Here is a 22,528-nt window from a genome sequence, read left to right as displayed (position 1 = left end):
TGTCCATGCTGGAAAGGCTGTCTCTGGGAATTCACGGGACGTCTCTGCTGGGAACGACTGTCTCTGGGAATACGTGGGACATCCATGCTGTAAAGACTGTCTCTGGGAATTCACGGGACATCCATGCTGGGAACTACGGTCTCTGGGAATACGTAGGACGTCCATGCTGGGAATGATTCTCTTTGGGAATATGCAGGATTTCCATTCTGGGAATGACTGTCTCTGGGAATACGTAGGACATCCATGCTGGGAACGACTGTCTCTGGGAATACATTGGAAGTCCATGCTGGAAACGACTGTCTCTGGGAATACACAGGATGTCCATGCTGGGAATGACTGTCTTTGGGAATACGCAGGATGTCCATGTTGGGAACTACTGTCTCTGGGAATACGTAGGATGTCCATTCTGGGAATGACTGTCTCTGGGAATACGTGGGACGTCCATGATGGGAGCGACTGTCTCTGGGACTACGCGGGACGCCTATGCTGGGAATGACTGTCTTTGGGAATACGTAGGACACCCATGCTGGGAACGACTGTCTCTGGGAATATGCGGGACGTCCATGCTGGGAAGGACTGTCTCTGCGAATACGCGGGACACATATGCTGGGAATGACTGTCTGTGGGAATACGTAGGATGCACATGCTGGGAATGACTGTCTCCGGTAATACGTAGGACGTCCATGTTGTGAATGACTGTCTCTGGGAATACGTAGGACGTCCATGCTGGGAACGACAGTCTCTGGGAATACGTAGGACGTCCATGTTGTGAATGACTGTCTCTGGGAATACGTAGGACGTCCATGATGAGAATGACTGTCTCTGGGAATACATGGGACGTCTATCCCGGGAATGACTGACTCTGGTAATATGTAGGACATCCATGTTGGAAATGACTGTCTCTGGGAATATGGAGGACTTCCATGCTGAGAACGACTGTCTCTGGGAATACGCGGGACGCCTATGCTGGGAATGACTGTCTTTGGGAATACGTAGGACGCCCATGCTGGGAATGACTGTCTCCGGTAATACGTAGGACGTCCATGTTGTGAATGACTGTCTCTGGGAATACGTAGGACGTCCATACTGGGAACGACTGTCTCTGGGAATACGTAGGACGTCCATGATGAGAATGACTGTCTCTGGGAATACATGGGACGTCTATCCCGGGAATGACTGACTCTGGTAATATGTAGGACGTCCATGTTGGAAATGACTGTCTATGGAGGACTTCGATGCTGAGAACGACTGTCTCTGGGAATATACGGGACGTCCATGCTGGGAATGACTGTCTCCGGGAATACGTAGGACGTCCATGCTTGGAATGACTGTCTCTGGGAATAAGAAGGATGTCCATGCTGGGAACGACTGTCTCCATGAATACGTAAGACGTCCATGCTGGGAATGACCATCTCTGGGAATATGCGGGACGTCCATGCTGGGAATGACTGTCTCTGAGAATACGTAGGATTTCCATGCTGGGAATGACTATCTCTGGGACTACGCGGGACGTCCATGCTGGGAACGACGGTCTCTGGGACTACGCAGGATGTCCATGCTAGGAACAACTGTCTCTGGGAATACACGGGACGTCCATGCTGGTAACAACTGTCTCTGGGACTACGCAGGACGTCCATGCTGAGAACAACTGTCTCTGGGACGACGCAGGACGTCCATGCTGGGAACAACTGTCTCTGGGACTACGCGGGATGTCCATGCTGGAAAGGCTGTCTCTGGGAATTCACGGGACGTCCATGCTGGGAACGACTGTCTCTGGGAATACGTGGGACATCCATGCTGTAAAGACTGTCTCTGGGAATTCACGGGACATCCATGCTGGGAACTACGGTCTCTGGGAATACGTAGGACGTCCATGCTGGGAATGATTCTCTTTGGGAATATGCAGGATTTCCATTCTGGGAATGACTGTCTCTGGGAATACGTAGGACGTCCATGCTGGGAACGACTGTCTCTGGGAATACATTGGACGTCCATGCTGGAAACGACTGTCTCTGGGAATACACAGGATGTCCATGCTGGGAATGACTGTCTTTGGGAATACGCAGGATGTCCATGTTGGGAACTACTGTCTCTGGGAATACGTAGGATGTCCATTCTGGGAATGACTGTCTCTGGGAATACGTGGGACGTCCATGATGGGAGCGACTGTCTCTGGGACTACGCGGGACGCCTATGCTGGGAATGACTGTCTTTGGGAATACGTAGGACACCCATGCTGGGAACGACTGTCTCTGGGAATATGCGGGACGTCCATGCTGGGAACGACTGTCTCTGCGAATACGCGGGACACATATGCTGGGAATGACTGTCTGTGGGAATACGTAGGATGCACATGCTGGGAATGACTGTCTCCGGTAATACGTAGGACGTCCATGTTGTGAATGACTGTCTCTGGGAATACGTAGGACGTCCATGCTGGGAACGACAGTCTCTGGGAATACGTAGGACGTCCATGTTGTGAATGACTGTCTCTGGGAATACGTAGGACGTCCATGATGAGAATGACTGTCTCTGGGAATACATGGGACGTCTATCCCGGGAATGACTGACTCTGGTAATATGTAGGACATCCATGTTGGAAATGACTGTCTCTGGGAATATGGAGGACTTCCATGCTGAGAACGACTGTCTCTGGGAATACGCGGGACGCCTATGCTGGGAATGACTGTCTTTGGGAATACGTAGGACGCCCATGCTGGGAATGACTGTCTCCGGTAATACGTAGGACGTCCATGTTGTGAATGACTGTCTCTGGGAATACGTAGGACGTCCATGCTGGGAACGACTGTCTCTGGGAATACGTAGGACGTCCATGATGAGAATGACTGTCTCTGGGAATACATGGGACGTCTATCCCGGGAATGACTGACTCTGGTAATATGTAGGACGTCCATGTTGGAAATGACTGTCTATGGAGGACTTCGATGCTGAGAACGACTGTCTCTGGGAATATACGGGACGTCCATGCTGGGAATGACTGTCTCCGGGAATACGTAGGACGTCCATGCTTGGAATGACTGTCTCTGGGAATAAGAAGGATGTCCATGCTGGGAACGACTGTCTCCATGAATACGTAAGACGTCCATGCTGGGAATGACCATCTCTGGGAATATGCGGGACGTCCATGCTGGGAATGACTGTCTCTGAGAATACGTAGGATTTCCATGCTGGGAATGACTATCTCTGGGACTACGCGGGACGTCCATGCTGGGAACGACGGTCTCTGGGACTACGCAGGATGTCCATGCTAGGAACAACTGTCTCTGGGAATACACGGGACGTCCATGCTGGTAACAACTGTCTCTGGGACTACGCAGGACGTCCATGCTGAGAACAACTGTCTCTGGGACGACGCAGGACGTCCATGCTGGGAACAACTGTCTCTGGGACTACGCGGGATGTCCATGCTGGAAAGGCTGTCTCTGGGAATTCACGGGACGTCCATGCTGGGAACGACTGTCTCTGGGAATACGTGGGACATCCATGCTGTAAAGACTGTCTCTGGGAATTCACGGGACATCCATGCTGGGAACTACGGTCTCTGGGAATACGTAGGACGTCCATGCTGGGAATGATTCTCTTTGGGAATATGCAGGATTTCCATTCTGGGAATGACTGTCTCTGGGAATACGTAGGACGTCCATGCTGGGAACGACTGTCTCTGGGAATACATTGGACGTCCATGCTGGAAACGACTGTCTCTGGGAATACACAGGATGTCCATGCTGGGAATGACTGTCTTTGGGAATACGCAGGATGTCCATGTTGGGAACTACTGTCTCTGGGAATACGTAGGATGTCCATTCTGGGAATGACTGTCTCTGGGAATACGTGGGACGTCCATGATGGGAGCGACTGTCTCTGGGACTACGCGGGACGCCTATGCTGGGAATGACTGTCTTTGGGAATACGTAGGACACCCATGCTGGGAACGACTGTCTCTGGGAATATGCGGGACGTCCATGCTGGGAACGACTGTCTCTGCGAATACGCGGGACACATATGCTGGGAATGACTGTCTGTGGGAATACGTAGGATGCACATGCTGGGAATGACTGTCTCCGGTAATACGTAGGACGTCCATGTTGTGAATGACTGTCTCTGGGAATACGTAGGACGTCCATGCTGGGAACGACAGTCTCTGGGAATACGTAGGACGTCCATGATGAGAATGACTGTCTCTGGGAATACATGGGACGTCTATCCCGGGAATGACTGACTCTGGTAATATGTAGGACATCCATGTTGGAAATGACTGTCTCTGGGAATATGGAGGACTTCCATGCTGAGAACGACTGTCTCTGGGAATACACGGGACGCCTATGCTGGGAATGACTGTCTTTGGGAATACGTAGGACGCCCATGCTGGGAATGACTGTCTCTGGGAATACGTAGGACGTCCATGATGAGAATGACTGTCTCTGGGAATACATGGGACGTCTATCCCGGGAATGACTGACTCTGGTAATATGTAGGACGTCCATGTTGGAAATTACTGTCTATGGAGGATTTCCATGCTGAGAACGACTGTCTCTGGGAATATACGGGACGTCCATGCTGGGAATGACTGTCTCCGGGAATACGTAGGACGTCCATGCTGGGAATGACTGTCTCTGGGAATAAGAAGGATGTCCATGCTGGGAACGACTGTCTCCATGAATACGTAAGACGTCCATGCTGGGAATGACCATCTCTGGGAATATGCGGGACGTCCATGCTGGGAATGACTGTCTCTGGGAATACGTAGGACGTCCATGCTGGAAATGACTGTCTCTGGGAATAAGAAGGATGTCCATGCCGGGAACGACTGTCTCCATGAATACGTAAGACGTCCATGCTGGGAATGACTGTCTCTGGGAATACGTAGGACGTCCATGCTGGGAATGACTTCTCTGGGAATATGCGGGACGTCCATGCTGGGAATGACTGTCTCTGGGAACACACAGGATGTCCATGCTGGGAATGACTGTCTCTGGGAATAAGAAGGATGTCCATGCTGGGAACGACTGTCTCTGGGAATACGCGGGACGTCCATGCTGGGAACGACTGTCTCTGGGAATACGCGGGACGCCTATGCTGGGAATGACTGTCTTTGGGAATACGTAGGACGCCCATGCTGGAAACGTCTGTCTCTGGGAATACGTGGGACGTCTATGCTGGGAATGACTGTCTCTGGGAATACGTAGAACGTCCATGTTGGGAATGACTGTCTCTGGGAATATGGAGGACTTCCATGCTGGGAACGACTGTCTCTGGGAATACACGGGACGTCTATGCTGGGAATGACTGTCTCTGGGAATACGCAGGATGTCCATGCTGGGAACGACTGTCTCTGGGAATTCACAGGATGTCCATGCTGGGAATGACCATCTCCGGGAATACGTAAGACGTCCATGCTGGGAATGACCATCTCTGGGAATACGCGGGACGTCCATGCTGGGAATGACTGTCTCTGGGAATACATAGGACCTCCATGCTGGGAACGACTGTCTCTGGGAATACACGGGACTTCCATGCTGGGAATGATGGTCTCTGGGAATAAGGACGTCCATGCTGGGAATGACTGTCTCTGGGAATAAGGACGTCCATCCTGGGAATGACTGTCTCTGGGAATACGGAGGACTTCCATGCTGGGAACGACTGTCTCTGGGAATACGTGGGACGTCTATGCTGGGAATGACTGTCTCTGGGAATACGCAGGATGTCCATGCTTGGAACGACTGTCTCTGGGAATTCACAGGATGTCCATGCTGGGAATGACCATCTCCGGGAATACGTAAGACGTCCATGCTGGGAATGACCATCTCTGGGAATACGCGGGACGTCCATGCTGGGAATGACTGTCTCTGGGAATACATAGGACCTCCATGCTGGGAACGACTGTCTCTGGGAATACACGGGACATCCATGCTGGGAATGATGGTCTCTGGGAATAAGGACGTCCATGCTGGGAATGACTGTCTCTGGGAATAAGGACGTCCATCCTGGGAATGACTGTCTCTGGGAATACGGAGGACTTCCATGCTGGGAACGACTGTCTCTGGGAATACGTGGGACGTCTATGCTGGGAATGACTGTCTCTGGGAATACGTGGGACGTCTATGCTGGGAATGACTGTCTCTGCGAATACGCGGGACGCCTATGCTGGGAATGAATGTCTTTGGGAATACGTAGGACGCCCATGCTGGGAACGTCTGTCTCTGGGACTACGCGGGACGTCCATGCTGGGAATGACTGTCTCTGGGAATACGTGGGACGTCCATGCTGGGAATGACTGTCTCTGGGAATACGTAGAACGTCCATGTTGGGAATGACTGTCTCTGGGAATATGGAGGACTTCCATGCTGGGAACGACTGTCTCTGGGAATACACGGGATGTCTATGCTGGGAATGACTGTCTCTGGGAATACGCAGGATGTCCATGCTGGGAACGACTGTCTCTGGGAATTCACAGGATGTCCATGCTGGGAATGACCATCTCCGGGAATACGTAAGACGTCCATGCTGGGAATGACCATCTCTGGGAATACGCGGGACGTCCATGCTGGGAATGACTGTCTCTGGGAATACATAGGACCTCCATGCTGGGAATGACTGTCTCTGGGAATACACGGGACGTCCATGCTGGGAATGACTGTCTCTGGGAATACATAGGACCTCCATGCTGGGAACGACTGTCTCTGGGAATACACGGGACGTCCATGCTGGGAAAGGCTGTCTCTGGGAATACGGAGGACTTCCATGCTGGGAACGACTGTCTCTGGGAATACGTGGGACGTCTATGCTGGGAATGACTGTCTCTGGGAATACGTGGGACGTCTATGCTGGGAATGACTGTCTCTGGGAATACATAGCCATGCTGGGAACGACTGTCTCTGGGAATACATAGGACATCCATGCTGGGAACGACTGTCTCTGGGAATACACGGGACGTCCATGCTGGAAATGATGGTCTCTGGGAATAAGGATGTCCATGCTGGGAATGACTGTCTCTGGGAATAAGAAGGACATCCATGCTGGGAACATCTCATAGGTGGACTAGCCCTTTTTATGTTTATGTATCTTTGTGATGTCACATCACATCCTGGTGTATATTGATCTGTAACATTCACATATATGGTCATTGTAACCTGCCTGGAGAACTGTTATGGTTTGAACATTTCTTCCATTCTCCCTGTCACAGGACTTGAAGTCGGTGTCCTCATCTCAAACCTCCATTTGTCCTCTCACCTCCTCCGATGCTTCCTCTCAGATGCCTGCTCCTTCCTCTCCCATCTTTGTAACCTCTCCCTTTCCTCTGCTACCAGTCTCTCCAATACTCTATAAACCCTCCCATCTCTATTTACTCGAGTTCCTAGATTGGGTTGTCTGCAAGCACTGTACCTGCTTCCTCTCCTCCCGTTCCCTCCTTATCCCACTCCATGTAAACAGTTCTCGCCAACACCATCTTCTGGGCCGAACCCAAGGACCTCTACTCTATTCTTATCCTCCTTAGCAAAATGGCTGCCTTCAACTTGGTCCTCATTCCTTCTGCAAATCCTCCATCAGCTTCCACGACACAACATTCGCTTCACTTCTTTTCTTTTTTTTTGTTTCAGAGCATTTTATTTATTTATTACCATTTTTTTATATAGCGCATACATATTCCGCAGCGCTGTACAGAGAATAGATGAACAGTCACATCAGTCCCTGCCCCAGAGGAGCTTACAATCTATATTCCCTACCACATGTACATGCACACTCAGATATTCTAGGGTTAATTTTTGTTGGGAGCCAATTAACCTATCTGTATATTTTTGGAGTGCGGTAGGAAACGGAGAACCCAGAGGAAACCCATGCAAGTACGGGGAGAACATACAAACTCCACACAGTAAGGGCCATGATGGGAATCAAACCCATGACCTCAGTGCTGTGAGGCAGTAGTGCTAACCACTACACCATCCATGCTGCCCCACAAAAATATATAGGATAACATTGTTACAGCACTTATAGATCAGAAATCCAAAAGAGGATGAAAACCATGAGATAATATAGCACACTACAATAAACTTATTTAAACATCCGATAAATTGTCTGACTTATACATGAATTTGTGTCAAACAATGCTGAAAGGCGATGGAATACCTTATGATCATCTGCTTTGAGAAATGCATTCACAATCAATCAGTAAAATAGTATAGAAGTGCTATAAACTCCTGCGCAGCACACAACTATAACATGCAGAGAAGTAGGGAGGGGGTCAGAATGGGCCGACCATACACACTTCAGTGACAGAGAAACAGATCGGTAGATAGAGATATACCACAGAAATGAATCTGGACCAGGGCCACCATCAGGGGGGTACTGCAGGTACAACTGTCCCGGACACTCTGACAGAGAGTGCAGGGCCTGGGCCGCTCTAACGCAAACTGACGCCCGTGGACCCTATGGCTGCACTCTGAAGGGGCCCGTCTGTGCCTCTAACAGCATTCCTCCAGCTTCTCACAGCCTACAGTGAAGTCGGGGCCCTTTGTTCTCTCCTTGGCATCGGGCTGTGGGTTGCCAGCTGCTCACACAGTGGGGAGTATTCAATGGGTTTTTTCTCCATGTGCAGCGAATGCTGTTTAGGATTCGCTGCACATTCGCAGGGTTCCGAAAGGCCTGCAGCATTCGCTGCCAGCCCTCCCTGTCACCCTATTCAAAGCCGCAGGGGCTCACTGCCCCTGATGGCAAATTTTCACCCGTGAATGCCGCAGTGAATACCGGAGGCAGCAGAAGCTGCCCCCCCCCCCCCCCCCCCGGAGCGCTGGCAGGGAACAGGGGTAGAGAGCTGCTTCACTGGTCCCGCTATAATAAGCCGGGACCCGTGTGAAATTAATATTTAATGAGAGGCTCCTGGCCCCCTGCTGGCAAATGTGTAAAAGAAATGTAATTTTTTTTTAAATAAAATTTAAATCAATTAAATATATATTAAGGTGCTGCAAGCACGTGAATAAATATAGCATGCCCCTTCACAAAATAAAATTTCTGATTTTTTGACACCCTCAAGGTCACCCCAGCCAGGTCTGAGCATCCCCAAGCTCACATCACATCATGCTACCATGTGCTCCTATATTGAGGGGGGATTCCATGTCTTGCTGGTGGCACTCATTTATACGCCCCGTGCCCGCTGTCTGTGGCTGCTGCCCCTTCCCTAGCAGGCCCTAGGCTTCGCTCCTACCCTGACTGAGTGAGACGGACTCTGAGCCGAGCAGCCCCGGCCTGGTGTCTTCCTGCAGCTGTTGCTCAGTGGCCATCAGTGTGTATGGTATAATGTGTAATGGGGAATACGGCCTGCTTAGGGAGAAACTTCCTACGATGGGAGTTCTATGATCAACCAATCTACTTCTTATTTATGTAGCACCTTCTATAGGATAATAGACAGGATCTGATTGGATGCCCGTAGCAACATCCCATGTGAAATAGAACTCACATATTAGTAAATTCCCCCCATAGACTTTAGTCAGCAAATGTTCCATCGGCCGCGGTGAGGTGTGAGCAGGAGGCCGCGGTGAGGTGCGAGCAGGAGGCCGCGGTGAGGTGCGAGCAGGAGGCCGCGGTGAGGTGCGAGCAGGAGGCCGCGGTGAGGTGCGAGCAGGAGGCCGCGGTGAGGTGCGAGCAGGAGGCCGCGGTGAGGTGCGAGCAGGAGGCCGCGGTGAGGTGCGAGCAGGAGGCCGCGGTGAGGTGTGAGCAGGAGGCCGCGCCGCGGTGAGGTGTAAGCAGGAGGCCGCGGTGAGGTGTGAGCAGGAGGCCGCGGTGAGGTGTGAGCAGGAGGCCGCGGTGAGGTGTGAGCAGGAGGCCGCGGTGAGGTGTGAGCAGGAGGCCGCGGTGAGGTGTGAGCAGGAGGCCGCGGTGAGGTGTGAGCAGGAGGCCGCGGTGAGGTGTGAGCAGGAGGCCGCGGTGAGGTGTGAGCAGGAGGCCGCGGTGAGGTGTTAAAAGGAGGCCGCGGTGAGGTGTGAGCAGGAGGCCGCGGTGAGGTGTGAGCAGGAGGCCGCGGTGAGGTGTGAGCAGGAGGCCGCGGTGAGGTGTGAGCAGGAGGCCGCGGTGAGGTGTGAGCAGGAGGCCGCGGTGAGGTGTGAGCAGGAGGCCGCGGTGAGGTGTGAGCAGGAGGCCGCGGTGAGGTGTGAGCAGGAGGCCGCGGTGAGGTGTAAGCAGGAGGCCGCGGTGAGGTGTAAGCAGGAGGCCGCGGTGAGGTGTAAGCAGGAGGCCGCGGTGAGGTGTGAGCAGGAGGCCGCGGTGAGGTGTGAGCAGGAGGCCGCGGTGAGGTGTGAGCAGGAGGCCGCTGCATTATTTAGGAGGAATGTTTGTCACACGTCAGTCCTCGGAGACGCGGCTTTATAAGAACACGGACGTCTTTGTGCTCAGTGCTTATCGCTACACAGTAAGAGATTCGCTGCTAAACTCCGTACATCTCACGCTGCTAAGTACGATAAATCACAGGATTCAGGCTCGCTCACCGTATAACCGAGGACTGGCCCCGGATTTACCGCAGGAGCCATTTATAGCGGCGAGGGTGCAACAACTGTCATTATTTCCCCGCATGGCGGAAGCGTCATTTGGGGGAATGGGACAATAATAAGATGTGATCTGGGACATTACCATTTACAAATCGCCGACAGACCGTGTCTAGCGCCACATGCATAAGCTCGACATTGACAAAATGTTGACACTCACAAGGTCAACATGGCAATGGTTGACACATGAAACGGTCGACATGCGTTTTTTTCACGATTTTTTTCCCCATTTTTATTTATTTTTTCCTGCCTGTTAACGGTCATCACGCCGAACACAGTAGTAGCGTAGTGAGGTACTAGGCCTGCAGCATGGCAAGGGTACGTGGCATACTATTTGGGAATCCACATGCTCAGGTGTCGACGCTCACAGCAACATCGTGTCGACCTTTTCCATGTTCAGTACTGATAGAAGATTTGTAATTTACCACGGCTAATTGAATTCCCCCCATACTGTTGCCTGCATTGCCCACCTCTGACTATTTATCCCGGACATCTACAATCCCCCACACTGAGCGTCTGAGTATGGAAGAACAATAGTAATACTGTATCAAGCGCTGAGTATGGAAGAACAATAGTAATACTGTATCAAGCGCTGAGTATGGAAGAACAATAGTAAGGCAGCAGAAAAAGGAAAGACAGACTATCCTTTTTGGTTGGGTGCACCTATGTATAATTTAAAATATAGCTTTTAATGAGAATATATAAAAGAGATTTGTTGCGAAGTGTTAAAAAATATTTTCACACACAAAGATTAGACATACAATGGTTAAAGTCAGAAATAACACTTAGTAAAAATGAGGTGGCAGACAGAAAGCTCTCTCTAAGTATCCTTCTCTCGATATTGGATGGATTGGTGTAAAAGCACCTTGTTTTTAATTCATACAGGTGGGGTACTTGATTTATAATCCCAATAAATGCAGACCTGTTATATATATGCTGCTAATTGGTTATGTCCGCACTGCGGATACCCACAGTGTCACTATTATTGGTCCTGACACACCAGGTCAAACACCCGTTTACCCAGACTGTAACTGGGAAAAAGAGGGGGCTATTACCTTGTATGGTATGGAATAATAATACACTAGGTTAATTATCCACTGCGATCCCACAGGTGACTATTATACATCTCTTGGATGGTAAGTCTGGCGATTAGTGTCACATGAAATATGTCTCAATACATAGGGTTTGTTAACAGGATCTATCAGACTCATGCGTTGTGTTACTGGTCTGAGATCACTGATAACAGATAGATAACATGTATCACTTAGTTCACCGCGTGTCCCTTGGAGAAGCGGTTAGCTGTCCCTGCTTATTGTGTCATGGATACAAGCTCAATGGCTGGACACAAGGGGATAGTAAGCACCGGTATATATACTATTGGTGCCCCGCTGTATGTTAAAGGGACTGCTCTAATGAATGCAGACTCTTATCAAGCCCAGAATTAATTAGTATAGAGTTACTTCCCAATTACCCTGCATATAGCCGGGACAAATCATATGGGTAGGTGATTATACTCATAAATGGTAACAACCAGTTAGGGCTAGCGTTATTCCACTGCGAGCCCATAAGTGGGAATTGGAGTCTACAGTGATTTAGAGCCACAAATGAAGTCACACTCTGTGTTATCAGTATGTGTCGACGTGGCAGTGGTTCAGTGCGTGCAGAGTGATTTGAGACATAGATGTTTGAGATCACATAAGCTCACTGTGGTATAGTATCCACACAGTGCTGCAGGACTTGGATATCAGATCACATCAACCAGTACGTCCCTTCCCCAGACCCACAATGTACGCTCAGTGGCTGGGTGCAAAAGGGTTGGAGACGCCGGTATAGATGCCTGTCTGGCCCCGCTACCCTTACAAGGGCTGTGGGGTGACACTGTCTAATACACACAATCAAAATACATCCTAAATAATGAAAATAATAAAGAGGAGAGAGAGCTGATTCTGTCTGCGCACCGCTAGCCGGCACGCGCTTCGCAGAACAGCTTTTTCAAGAACAATAGTAATACTGTATCAAGCGATGAGTATGGAAGAACAATAGTAACACTGTATAAAGCAGGAAATAATGATGCGATTGCGGAGATACAATCTAGCGCACCGCACACATGGTTGTATGATGCCGGAATCTCCAGTGCCTACCTCTGCGACCAGCACAAGCCCATTGCGCCACCTGTGCCCTTCCACTTAGCAGGTGGCGCATCCATAACTAAATGGGGCACCAAATCTTCTACATGGAACCTGTAATTATACATTGCCCTGTAGAACCATCTGATAGACAGTACTGTAGTCATTGCTCAACATGAGATTTCCTGCACTCCCAGATGGGACCACTCTGTACCCCCCCGGTATAGCTGCCCGGGTTATAGGGGCACACACACTGCTGATGCCACAAAGGGCTGATTCTGCTGCAGCCGTGTTCATATTGGCATCTTGTACCTGACGCCCTTCTTTGCCTTCATGCAAATACAGCTACAAATCCAATCCAGGTGTTCGGCTGCGCCTCCAAATATGAGATACTCACAGCGCCCACAAATGTCCATAGACACTGCAATATTGGTCGCACCACTGAAACTTGCACAAACCCTACAGCAGGTGCAAATTCTCCATCCAACACCATCATTCAGGGGCGTGGCCTACAAAAATCCAGACCACACCCTCTTTTCAGGTAGGGAGTCTCGACCTACAAACCTAAAATGTTGGTAGGTTTGAGTATGTAAGAAATACACATACTTTACCATAGTAACTGTAGACCATTCGGGGATCTTCTTACCATTTGGGCGCAGTGGTTTGGACCAGGAGACATTGAGGGAATCAGGCGAATGGGACTGGATCTTCAGGGTTTGGACACCGGCCGGTGCACTTTCTTCTGTGGAAGCCTCAGTGCTGTCACTCATTACACATCCTCCTCCTGTACAGGCCTGAGAAGGAAAAGCAGAGACTGGTATTACATGGAATGCCGGCTCCGAGTAGGGGACGGTCCAGGGCAGTGAGTGACTGGGTACAGTGCGGATCTGATGCTCAGTGCAACCGGGAGGGTGGAACGGAATGAAGAAACTCGTTCAGCAAGAAGTCAGTCGGATGGAAGGTAACCAGAGCAGGCTACCACCATCCAACAATAATATCCAATAAAGGGGAGATATAGTAGAGAAGTTGCCTAAAGCATCCAATCAGCTTCTGTCATTTTATAGTCTGAGCTAGATAAATGTAAGCGTCAAGCTGTTAGCTTTGGGCAGCTCTCCATCGTTATCTCTATTTGAGGTTTGATACTATGACCACTTCACAGTGAGGTGAGGTCCCATGAGGGCTGCACAGAAGGGGTAGAACTATTGGCAGATGCCTACAAATTGGTAAATGTGTAACAGATATGAACAAGGAGGATAATCCACATAAAGATTACAGGATACAGGTGATAGAAGATAAACAGCAGTCAATATGATGTACGGCACTGTGAAGCTCCAATAACACAGTGAACAGGATGGGCATACCTAGACCATTTTATAGAGCACAGTAAACAAGATGCACCTGTAGTCTCAGTAGCCTCAACTTTAGATCTGGTGAGTCAGACATATGGGGTGAGATTTAATAGGATTAGAGATTCAGAAAATGAGAGATTTGGGAAGAAATCTCCAAATTTTTTTAAAGCGGCAATCATTTACACTGCAAAACCAGTTTAATTTTGCAGTGTAAATGATTGCCGCTTTAAAAAAACTGGAGATTTCTTCCCAAGTGAAGTGAGCCCCGCAAGGGGACTCAGACGCACGGCGCCATACTGGCGCCGTGAAACTACAGAAGTACCGAAGATTATTATTCATTAGTTTCCATCGTTATCTCTGAGAGCGTTATATCAGGTGTGGAATAATACAGATATAGGGCTATTGCATGCACCATAGTAGTCATAAACCTGGAAGTCCTCACAAAGTCTAACTCTGACACTCCCCCCGCACAGTTTAACCCTAACCTCCCCCCACAAAATAACCATAACCTTGCACCACCGTGAAGCTTAACATAGCCTCACGCAGCCTAGCACTTCATCCCCAACAGCCTTACCCTTCCAACACCTGCAGCCTAATCATAACCTCCCCCAGCAGCCTCAACCTTACACCACCTGCAGCCTAACCATCACCTCCCCCAGCAGCCTCACCCTTACACCACCTGCAGCCTAACCATCCCCTCCCCCAGCAGCCTCACCCTTCCAACACCTGCAGCCTAATCATAACCTCCCCCAGCAGCCTCACCCTTCCACCACCTGCAACCTAACCATCACCTCCCCCAACAGCCTCACCCTTCCAACACCTGCAGCCTAATCATCACCTCCCCCAGCAGCCTCACCCTTCCACACCTGCAGCTTAACCATCACCTCCCCCAGCAGCCTCACCCTTCCAACACCTGCAGCCTAATCATAACCTCCCCCAGCAGCCTCACCCTTACACCACCTGCAGCCTAACCATCCCCTCCCCCAGCAGCCTCACCCTTCCAACACCTGCAGCCTAATCATAACCTCCCCCAGCTGCCTCACCCTTCCAACAAGTGCAGCCTAATCATAACCTCCCCCAGCAGCCTCACCCTTCCACCACCTGCAGCCTAACCATCACCTCCCCCAGCAGTCTCACCCTTCCACCACCTGCAGCCTAACCATAACCTCCCCCAACAGCCTCACCCTTCCAACACCTGCAGCCTAACCATAACCTCCCCCAACAGCCTCACCCTTACACCACCTGCAGCCTAATCATAACCTCCCCCAGCAGTCTCACCCTTCCACCACCTGCAGCCTAACCATCACCTCCCCCAACAGCCTCACCCTTCCAACACCTGCAGCCTAATCGTCAACTCCCCCAGCAGCCTCACCCTTCCACCACCTGCAGCCTAACCATCACCTACCCCAGCAGCCTTACCCTTCCACCACCTGCAGCCTAATCATCACCTCCCTCAGCAGCCTCACCCTTCCACCACCTGCAGCCTAACCATCACCTCCCCCAGCAGCCTCACCCTTCCACCACCTGCAGCCTAATCATAACCTCCCCCAGCAGCCTCACCCTTCCACACCTGCAGCCTAACCATCACCTCCCCAGCAGCCTCACCATTCCACCACCTGCAGCCTAATCATAACCTCCCCCAGCAGCCTCACCCTTCCACCACCTGCAGCCTAACCATCACCTCCCCCAGCAGTCTCACCCTTCCACCACCTGCAGCCTAACCATAACCTCCCCCAACAGCCTCACCCTTACACCACCTGCAGCCTAATCATAACCTCCCCCAGCAGTCTCACCCTTACACCACCTGCAGCCTAACCATAACCTCCCCCAACAGCCTCACCCTTCCAACACCTGCAGCCTAATCGTCAACTCCCCCAGCAGCCTCACCCTTCCACCACCTGCAGCCTAACCATCACCTCCCTCAGCAGCCTCACCCTTCCACCACCTGCAACCTAACCATCACCTCCCTCAGCAGCCTTACCCTTACATCACCTGTAGCTTAACCATCACCTCCCCCAGAAGCCTCACCCTTCCACCACCTGCAGCCTAACCATCACCTATCCCCGCAGGATCACCCTTACACCACCTGCAGCCTAACCATCACCTATCCCCGCAGGATCACCATAACCTTTACCCTTGCAGCCTCACCCTAACCTTTACCCCCGCAGCCTCACCCTAACCTTTACCCCCGCAGCCTTACCCTAACCTTTACCCCTGCAGCCTCAACCTAACCTTTACTCCCGCAGCTTACCCTAAAATGTAACCCCCCACAGCTTAACCCTAACCTTTACCCCGCAGGCTCACCCTAACATTTATCCCTGCAGCATAACCATAACCTTTACCCCCGCAGCCTCACCCTAACCTTTACCCCCGCAGCATAACCCTAACCTTTACCCTAACCCTAATATCTCACATGGCAGCATATTCCCTACACCCCCACACAATGTTGATAACAAATGTTGACATTGATTCTGACTATATCCTATTTATAGGTGAATATAGAACTTGTAAATATTCTACAAATCATGCAGCACCATGTTGAAGCCGGCCATAGATGATGCAGTGTGCGGTCAGAGTGTCGCTGATCACCAGATCACCAGTCACCAGATCACCAGAAAGCTGCGGTATTATTATTGTGTGATTAACTCCTCTGCACATACAGAGATTATTTTGCACCTTTCCGTATTTTATTTAGCAATGCTCTTTTTTGATATTTGGAAAGAAATTCTAACTACTACATTCTGTGCTAGAAAAAATAAATCAAACTCAAATACTTATTTCAATATTAATAGATTTAAAAATATATATATTTTTTAATTGATTACCCTTATAATTGTTTTTGGGGTGCAGGCGCTATTTCTATAAATGTCCTTCATTGCGATGTAATTTTAGTGGCCCTCTGAAAGGTCCCCTTAACGACGCCGCTTGTTCGTCGCTGCTGCATCCCCCCTCTGGAAGTTGCCTGGCTGAATCACGACATTACTGTGATCTTTAAATGACCCCACCGCAATGAAATTAATGAACGTTCACTAGGAGCTAGCCGATATATTTTTAGATGCAGACATAAGGTAAAATGCTAGATTGCATAGGTAACATTTAATATGAATCAGTCCCCGCATCAGGCACAAAGGATATGCAGATGAGACTGCGCAGTGTATTGAATAATTTTTTTCGCCTAATTTTTAATTGCCAGAAACAGTTTTTACAATTTAATGTTGAAGTGAGAATATATTAAGAAAATCCCAGCACATAGGGCGCGGGTAAATGTATGCATGCTATCCACATCAATGTAAATTTATTCGTAATCAAGCCTGGAATATTTCTTATGGTATTCATCAAAACAAATATCCATATATAGATCTCCAAGTTAAGTAAGAAGTCTGAATAAAATAGGTAAACTTTGGGCCAATTGTTAAACTGATTTTGACTGTTTAAAATAATGAACAATGGAGACCCCACTCCTGTGCATGCGTGCCCCCTCCCCTGTCTGGCCGCTCTAGATGTAAGTGCAAGGCGTGACCGTGTTCGCATACGGATGGTAGAGTGATACTTGTGTACAGATGCAGTACGAAAAATACCTGACCCAACAGAAGACGCGACCGACTCTCTATGCTTCGTACTACGCATGCGCACAGAAAAAACGACGCACGTCCCTCCGTATGTAAATCCATATGTGCATGAGCCCCACCATGAGCGTAACATACTGACCACTAACAGGATAGATAGATAGATAGATAGTGGAAGCTTTAAAAGGAAATGCGATATCAGCAATAGAGTATATTATTTATTTATTAACAGTTACTTACTGTATATAGCGCAGCATATTCCGTTGCACTTTACAATAGTATATAAAAAAATAAGCAAAATAAGAGCACAGAGACTTACAGCTGAAAACAAAAGATGGACAAGTACTGGGCACATAACCATAGCTGCATCAGCAGGCGGCACTGACATAAGTATCAGGGGGCAGAGAACCAGGGATCCGCAGCGCCCTATTACAGAGTATATAACCCAGGAGACAGTGACTTACAGGTGAATACAATAGAGGACAAGAACGGGCACATAACCATAGCTGCATCAGCAGAGGAGACTGACATAGGTATCAGGGGGCAGAGAACAAGGGATCCGCATCACCCTATTACAGAGTATATAACCCAGGAGACAGTGACTTACAGCTGAATACAATAGAGGACAAGTACAGGACACATAACCATAGGTGCATCAGCAGAGGACACTGACATAAGTATCAGGGGGCAGAGAACAAGGGATCCGCAGCACCCTATTACAGAGTATATAAAGCAGGAGACAGTGACTTACAGCTGAATACAATAGAGGACAAGTACAGGACACATAACCATAGCTGCATCAGCAGAGGACACTGACATAAGTATCAGGGGGCAGAGAACAAGGGATCCACATCACCCTATTACAGAGTATATAACCCAGGGGACAGTGACTTACAGCTGAATACAATAGAGGATAAGTACAGGGCACATAACCATAGCTGCATCAGCAGGCGGTACTGGCATAAGTATCAGGGGGCAGAGAACAAGGGATCCGCAGCGCCCTATTACACAGTATATAACCCAGGAGACAGTGACTTACAGCTGTATACAATAGAGGACAAGTACAGGGCACATAACCATAGCTGCATCAGCAGGTGGCACTGACATAAGTATCAGGGGGCAGAGAACAAGGGATCCGCAGCGCCCTATTACAGAGTATATAACCCAGGAGACAGTGACTTACAGCTGTATACAATAGAGGACAAGTACAGGGCACATAACCATAGCTGCATCAGCAGGTGGCACTGACATAAGTATCAGGGGCAGAGAACAAGAGATCCGTAGCACCCTATTACAGAGTATATAACCCAGGAGACAGTGACTTACAGCTGTATACAATAGAGGACAAGTACAGGGCACATAACCACAGCTGCATCAGCAGAGGACACTAACTTAGTATCAGGGGCAGAAAACAAGGGATCCACAGCACCCTATTACAGAGTATATAACCCAGGAGACCGTGACTTACAGCTGACTACAATAGAGTACAAGTACAGGGCACATAACCATAGCTGCATCAGCAGGCGGCACTGACATAAGTATCAGGGGGCAGAGAACAAGGGATCCGCAGCGCCCTATTACAGAGTATATAACCCAGGAGACAGTGACTTACAGCTGAATACAATAGAGAAAAAGTACAGGGCACATAACCACAGCTGCATCAGCAGAGGACACTGACATAAGTATCAGGGGGCAGAGAACAAGGGATCCGCAGCGCCCTATTATAGAGTATATAACCCAGGAGACCGTGACCTACAGCTGATTACAATAGAGGACAAGTACAGGACACATAACCATAGCTGCATCAGCAGGCGGCACTGACATAAGTAACAGGGGGCAGCGAACAAGGGATCCACAGCGCCCTATTACAGAGTATATAACCCAGGAGACAGTGACTTACAGCTGAATACAATAGAGAAAAAGTACAGGGCACATAACCACAGCTGCATCAGCAGAGGACACTGACATAAGTATCAGGGGGCAGAGAACAGGGATCCGCAGCGCCCTATTACACAGTATATAACCCAGGAGACAGTGACTTACAGCTGTATACAATAGGGCAAGTACAGGGCACATAACCATAGCTGCATCAGCAGGATACACTGACATAAGTATCATGGGGCAGTGAACAAGGGATCCGCAGCGCCCTATTACAGAGTATATAACCTAGGAGACAGTGATTGACAGCTGAATACAATAGAGGACAAGTACAGGGCACATAACCATAGCTGCATCAGCAGAGGACACTGACATAAGTATCAGGGGCAGAGAACAAGGGATCCACAGCGCCCTATTACAGAGTATATAACCCAGGAGACAGTGACTTACAGCTGAATACAATAGAGGACAAGTACAGGGCACATAACCATAGCTGCATCAGCAGAGGACACTGACATAAGTATCAGGGGGAAGAGAACAAGGGATCCACAGCGCCCTATTACAGAGTATATAACCCAGGAGACAGTGACTTACAGCTGAATACAATAGAGGACAAGTACAGGGCACATAACCATAGCTGCATCAGCAGAGGACACTGACATAAGTATCAGGGGGCAGGGAACAAGGGATCCGCAGCACCCTATTACAGAGTATATAACCCAGGAAACTGTGACTTACAGCTGAGTATAATAGAGGACAAGTACAGGACACATAACCATAGCTGCATCAGCACAGGACACTGACATAAGTATCGGGGGCAGAGAACAAGGGATCCGCAGCGCCCTATTACATAGTATATAACCCAGGAGACAGTGACTTACAGCTGTATACAATAGAGGACAAGTACAGGACACATAACCATAGCTGCATCAGCAGAGGGCACTGACATAAGTATCATGGGCAGAGAACACCCTATTACCCTATTACATAGTATATAACCCAGGAGACAGTGACTGACAGCTGTATCTGCAGAGAACACTGACATAAGTTTAAGGGGGGCAGAAATTAGAGGGATTAGATGCTATTGAAGGGACTATGAGGTGGAAGGTGGTATAAGTAAGATAAGGAAGGGAACAGGAGTGCAGAGGGCCTTGCTCGTAAGAGCTTACATTGTAAAGGGGAGGGTCAGACAGGGGTGGCACACATGTACAGATGCACAGATGGTGTAGACATTTTTTGGTACTTGTGGAGTATCACGGCTCCCATCGTATGGCATCGTATGCCATATGTAGTGGCATACGATGGCATACGATGCGATGCGATGTTTTACCGATTTTTGAGCATTTTTGCTCAAAAATCGTATGCCATCGCATGGCATCGCATGCCATATGTAGTGGCATACGATGTCATACGATGCGATACGATGTTTTACCGATATTTGAGCATTTTTGCTCAAAAATCGTATGCCATCGCATGGCATCGTATGCCATATGTAGTGGCATACGATGTTATACGATGCGATACGATGTTTTACCGATTTTTGAGCAAAAATGGTCAAAAATCGGTAAAACATCGGATAACATCGTATGCCATATGTAGTGGCATACGATGTCATACGATGCGATACGATGTTTTACCGATTTTTGAGCAAAAATGGTGAAAAATCGGTAAAACATCGCATGGCATTGTATGCCATCGATGCGATACGATGTTTTACCGATTTTTGAGCCATTTTAGCTCAAAAATTGTATGCGATCGCATACGATGGCATCCGATGCGATGCAATGGCACCCGATTTTGCACTGAAATGCATCAGAATGCATTGAAATGTGTATTAAAGTAGTGAAATGCCCCCAAATGCCATTTTTCATAGTGCACCACCCCCACTATCAACGTCAACCCGAAGCGTGGCGAGCGCAGCGAGCCCGCGAGGGGCGGCGGTACGCGTCCTACGACCTTTTCATACCCCCACTATCCACGTCGGCGTGGAGTTGAGAATAGAATAGTGTGGCGAGCGCAGCGAGCCACCGAGCCCGAAGCGTGGCGAGCGCAGCGAGCCCCGCGAGGGGACGCGGATACCTGTAAAGCCCGCGAGGAGACGCGTATAGCTGTGAAGGTATCCGCGTCCCCTCGCGGGGCTCGCTGCGCTCGCCACGCTTCGGGCTCGGTGGCTCGCTGCGCTCGCCACACTATTCTATTCTCAACTCCACGCCGACGTGGATAGTGGGGGTATGAAAAGGTCGTAGGACGCGTACCGCCGCCCCTCGCGGGCTCGCTGCGCTCGCCACGCTTCGGGTTGACGTTGATAGTGGGCGTGGTGCACTATGAAAAATGGCATTCTGATGCATTTCAGTGCAAAATCGGGTGCCATCGCATCGCATCGGATACCATCGTATGACATCCGATGCGATCGCATACGATTTTTGAGCTAAAATGGCTCAAAAATCGGTAAAACATCGTATCGCATCGATGGCATACGATGCCATGCGATGTTTTACCGATTTTTCACCATTTTTGCTCAAAAATCGGTAAAACATTGTATCGCATCATATGACATCGTATGCCACTACATATGGCATACGATGTTATCCGATGTTTTACCGATTTTTCACCATTTTTGCTCAAAATCGGTAAAACATCGTATCGCATCGTATGACATCGTATGCCACTACATATGGCATACGATGTTATCCGATGTTTTACCGATTTTTGACCATTTTTGCTCAAAAATCGGTAAAACATCGTATCGCATCGTATGCCATCGTATGCCACTACATATGGCATACGATGTTATGCGATGGCATACGATTTTTGAGCTAAAATAGTCAAAAATCGGTAAAACATCGCATCGCATCGTATGCTACATGCGATGCGATGCGATGCGATTTTTAGCATACGATCTGCATACGATGCAGGTCGTGGGAGCCGTGATACTCCACAAGTACCCATTTTTTAAACAAATTACTTAAGAACATATTTAAAAAAATGTATATACAAAAATACAAGAAAATATGTTTAGGGCAGTCTAGCACCCGCCATTGTATCCAGGGGTCGTT

The 22,528-nt window shown here is 49.3% G+C and overlaps 1 protein-coding gene across 7 annotated transcripts in view; it reads right to left on the bottom strand.

Annotated features, from left to right (window-relative positions):
• The window catches only part of USH2A (usherin), a 739,769-nt gene that overhangs the window by 351,077 nt on the left and 366,164 nt on the right, over window positions 1-22,528 (bottom strand). For 6 of the 7 annotated variants that reach the window (XM_083175163.1, XM_083175160.1, XM_083175162.1 and 3 more), the window contains exon 34: window positions 13,326-13,473. The exons of the other annotated variant lie outside the window; for it this stretch is intronic. In XM_083175163.1, coding sequence (XP_083031289.1) covers window positions 13,326-13,473 — 148 coding nt within the window. The remainder of the gene's footprint in view (window positions 1-13,325; window positions 13,474-22,528) is intronic. 7 annotated transcript variants of the gene reach the window in all.

This window comes from Crinia signifera, chromosome 3, assembly GCF_055691185.1.
Source record: "Crinia signifera chromosome 3, ASM5569118v1, whole genome shotgun sequence".
In the NCBI taxonomy this organism is placed as follows: Eukaryota; Metazoa; Chordata; class Amphibia; order Anura; family Myobatrachidae; genus Crinia; species Crinia signifera.
The sequence above is the reverse complement of the archived record's forward strand: the minus strand, read 5'-3'. Positions and strand labels throughout refer to the sequence as shown.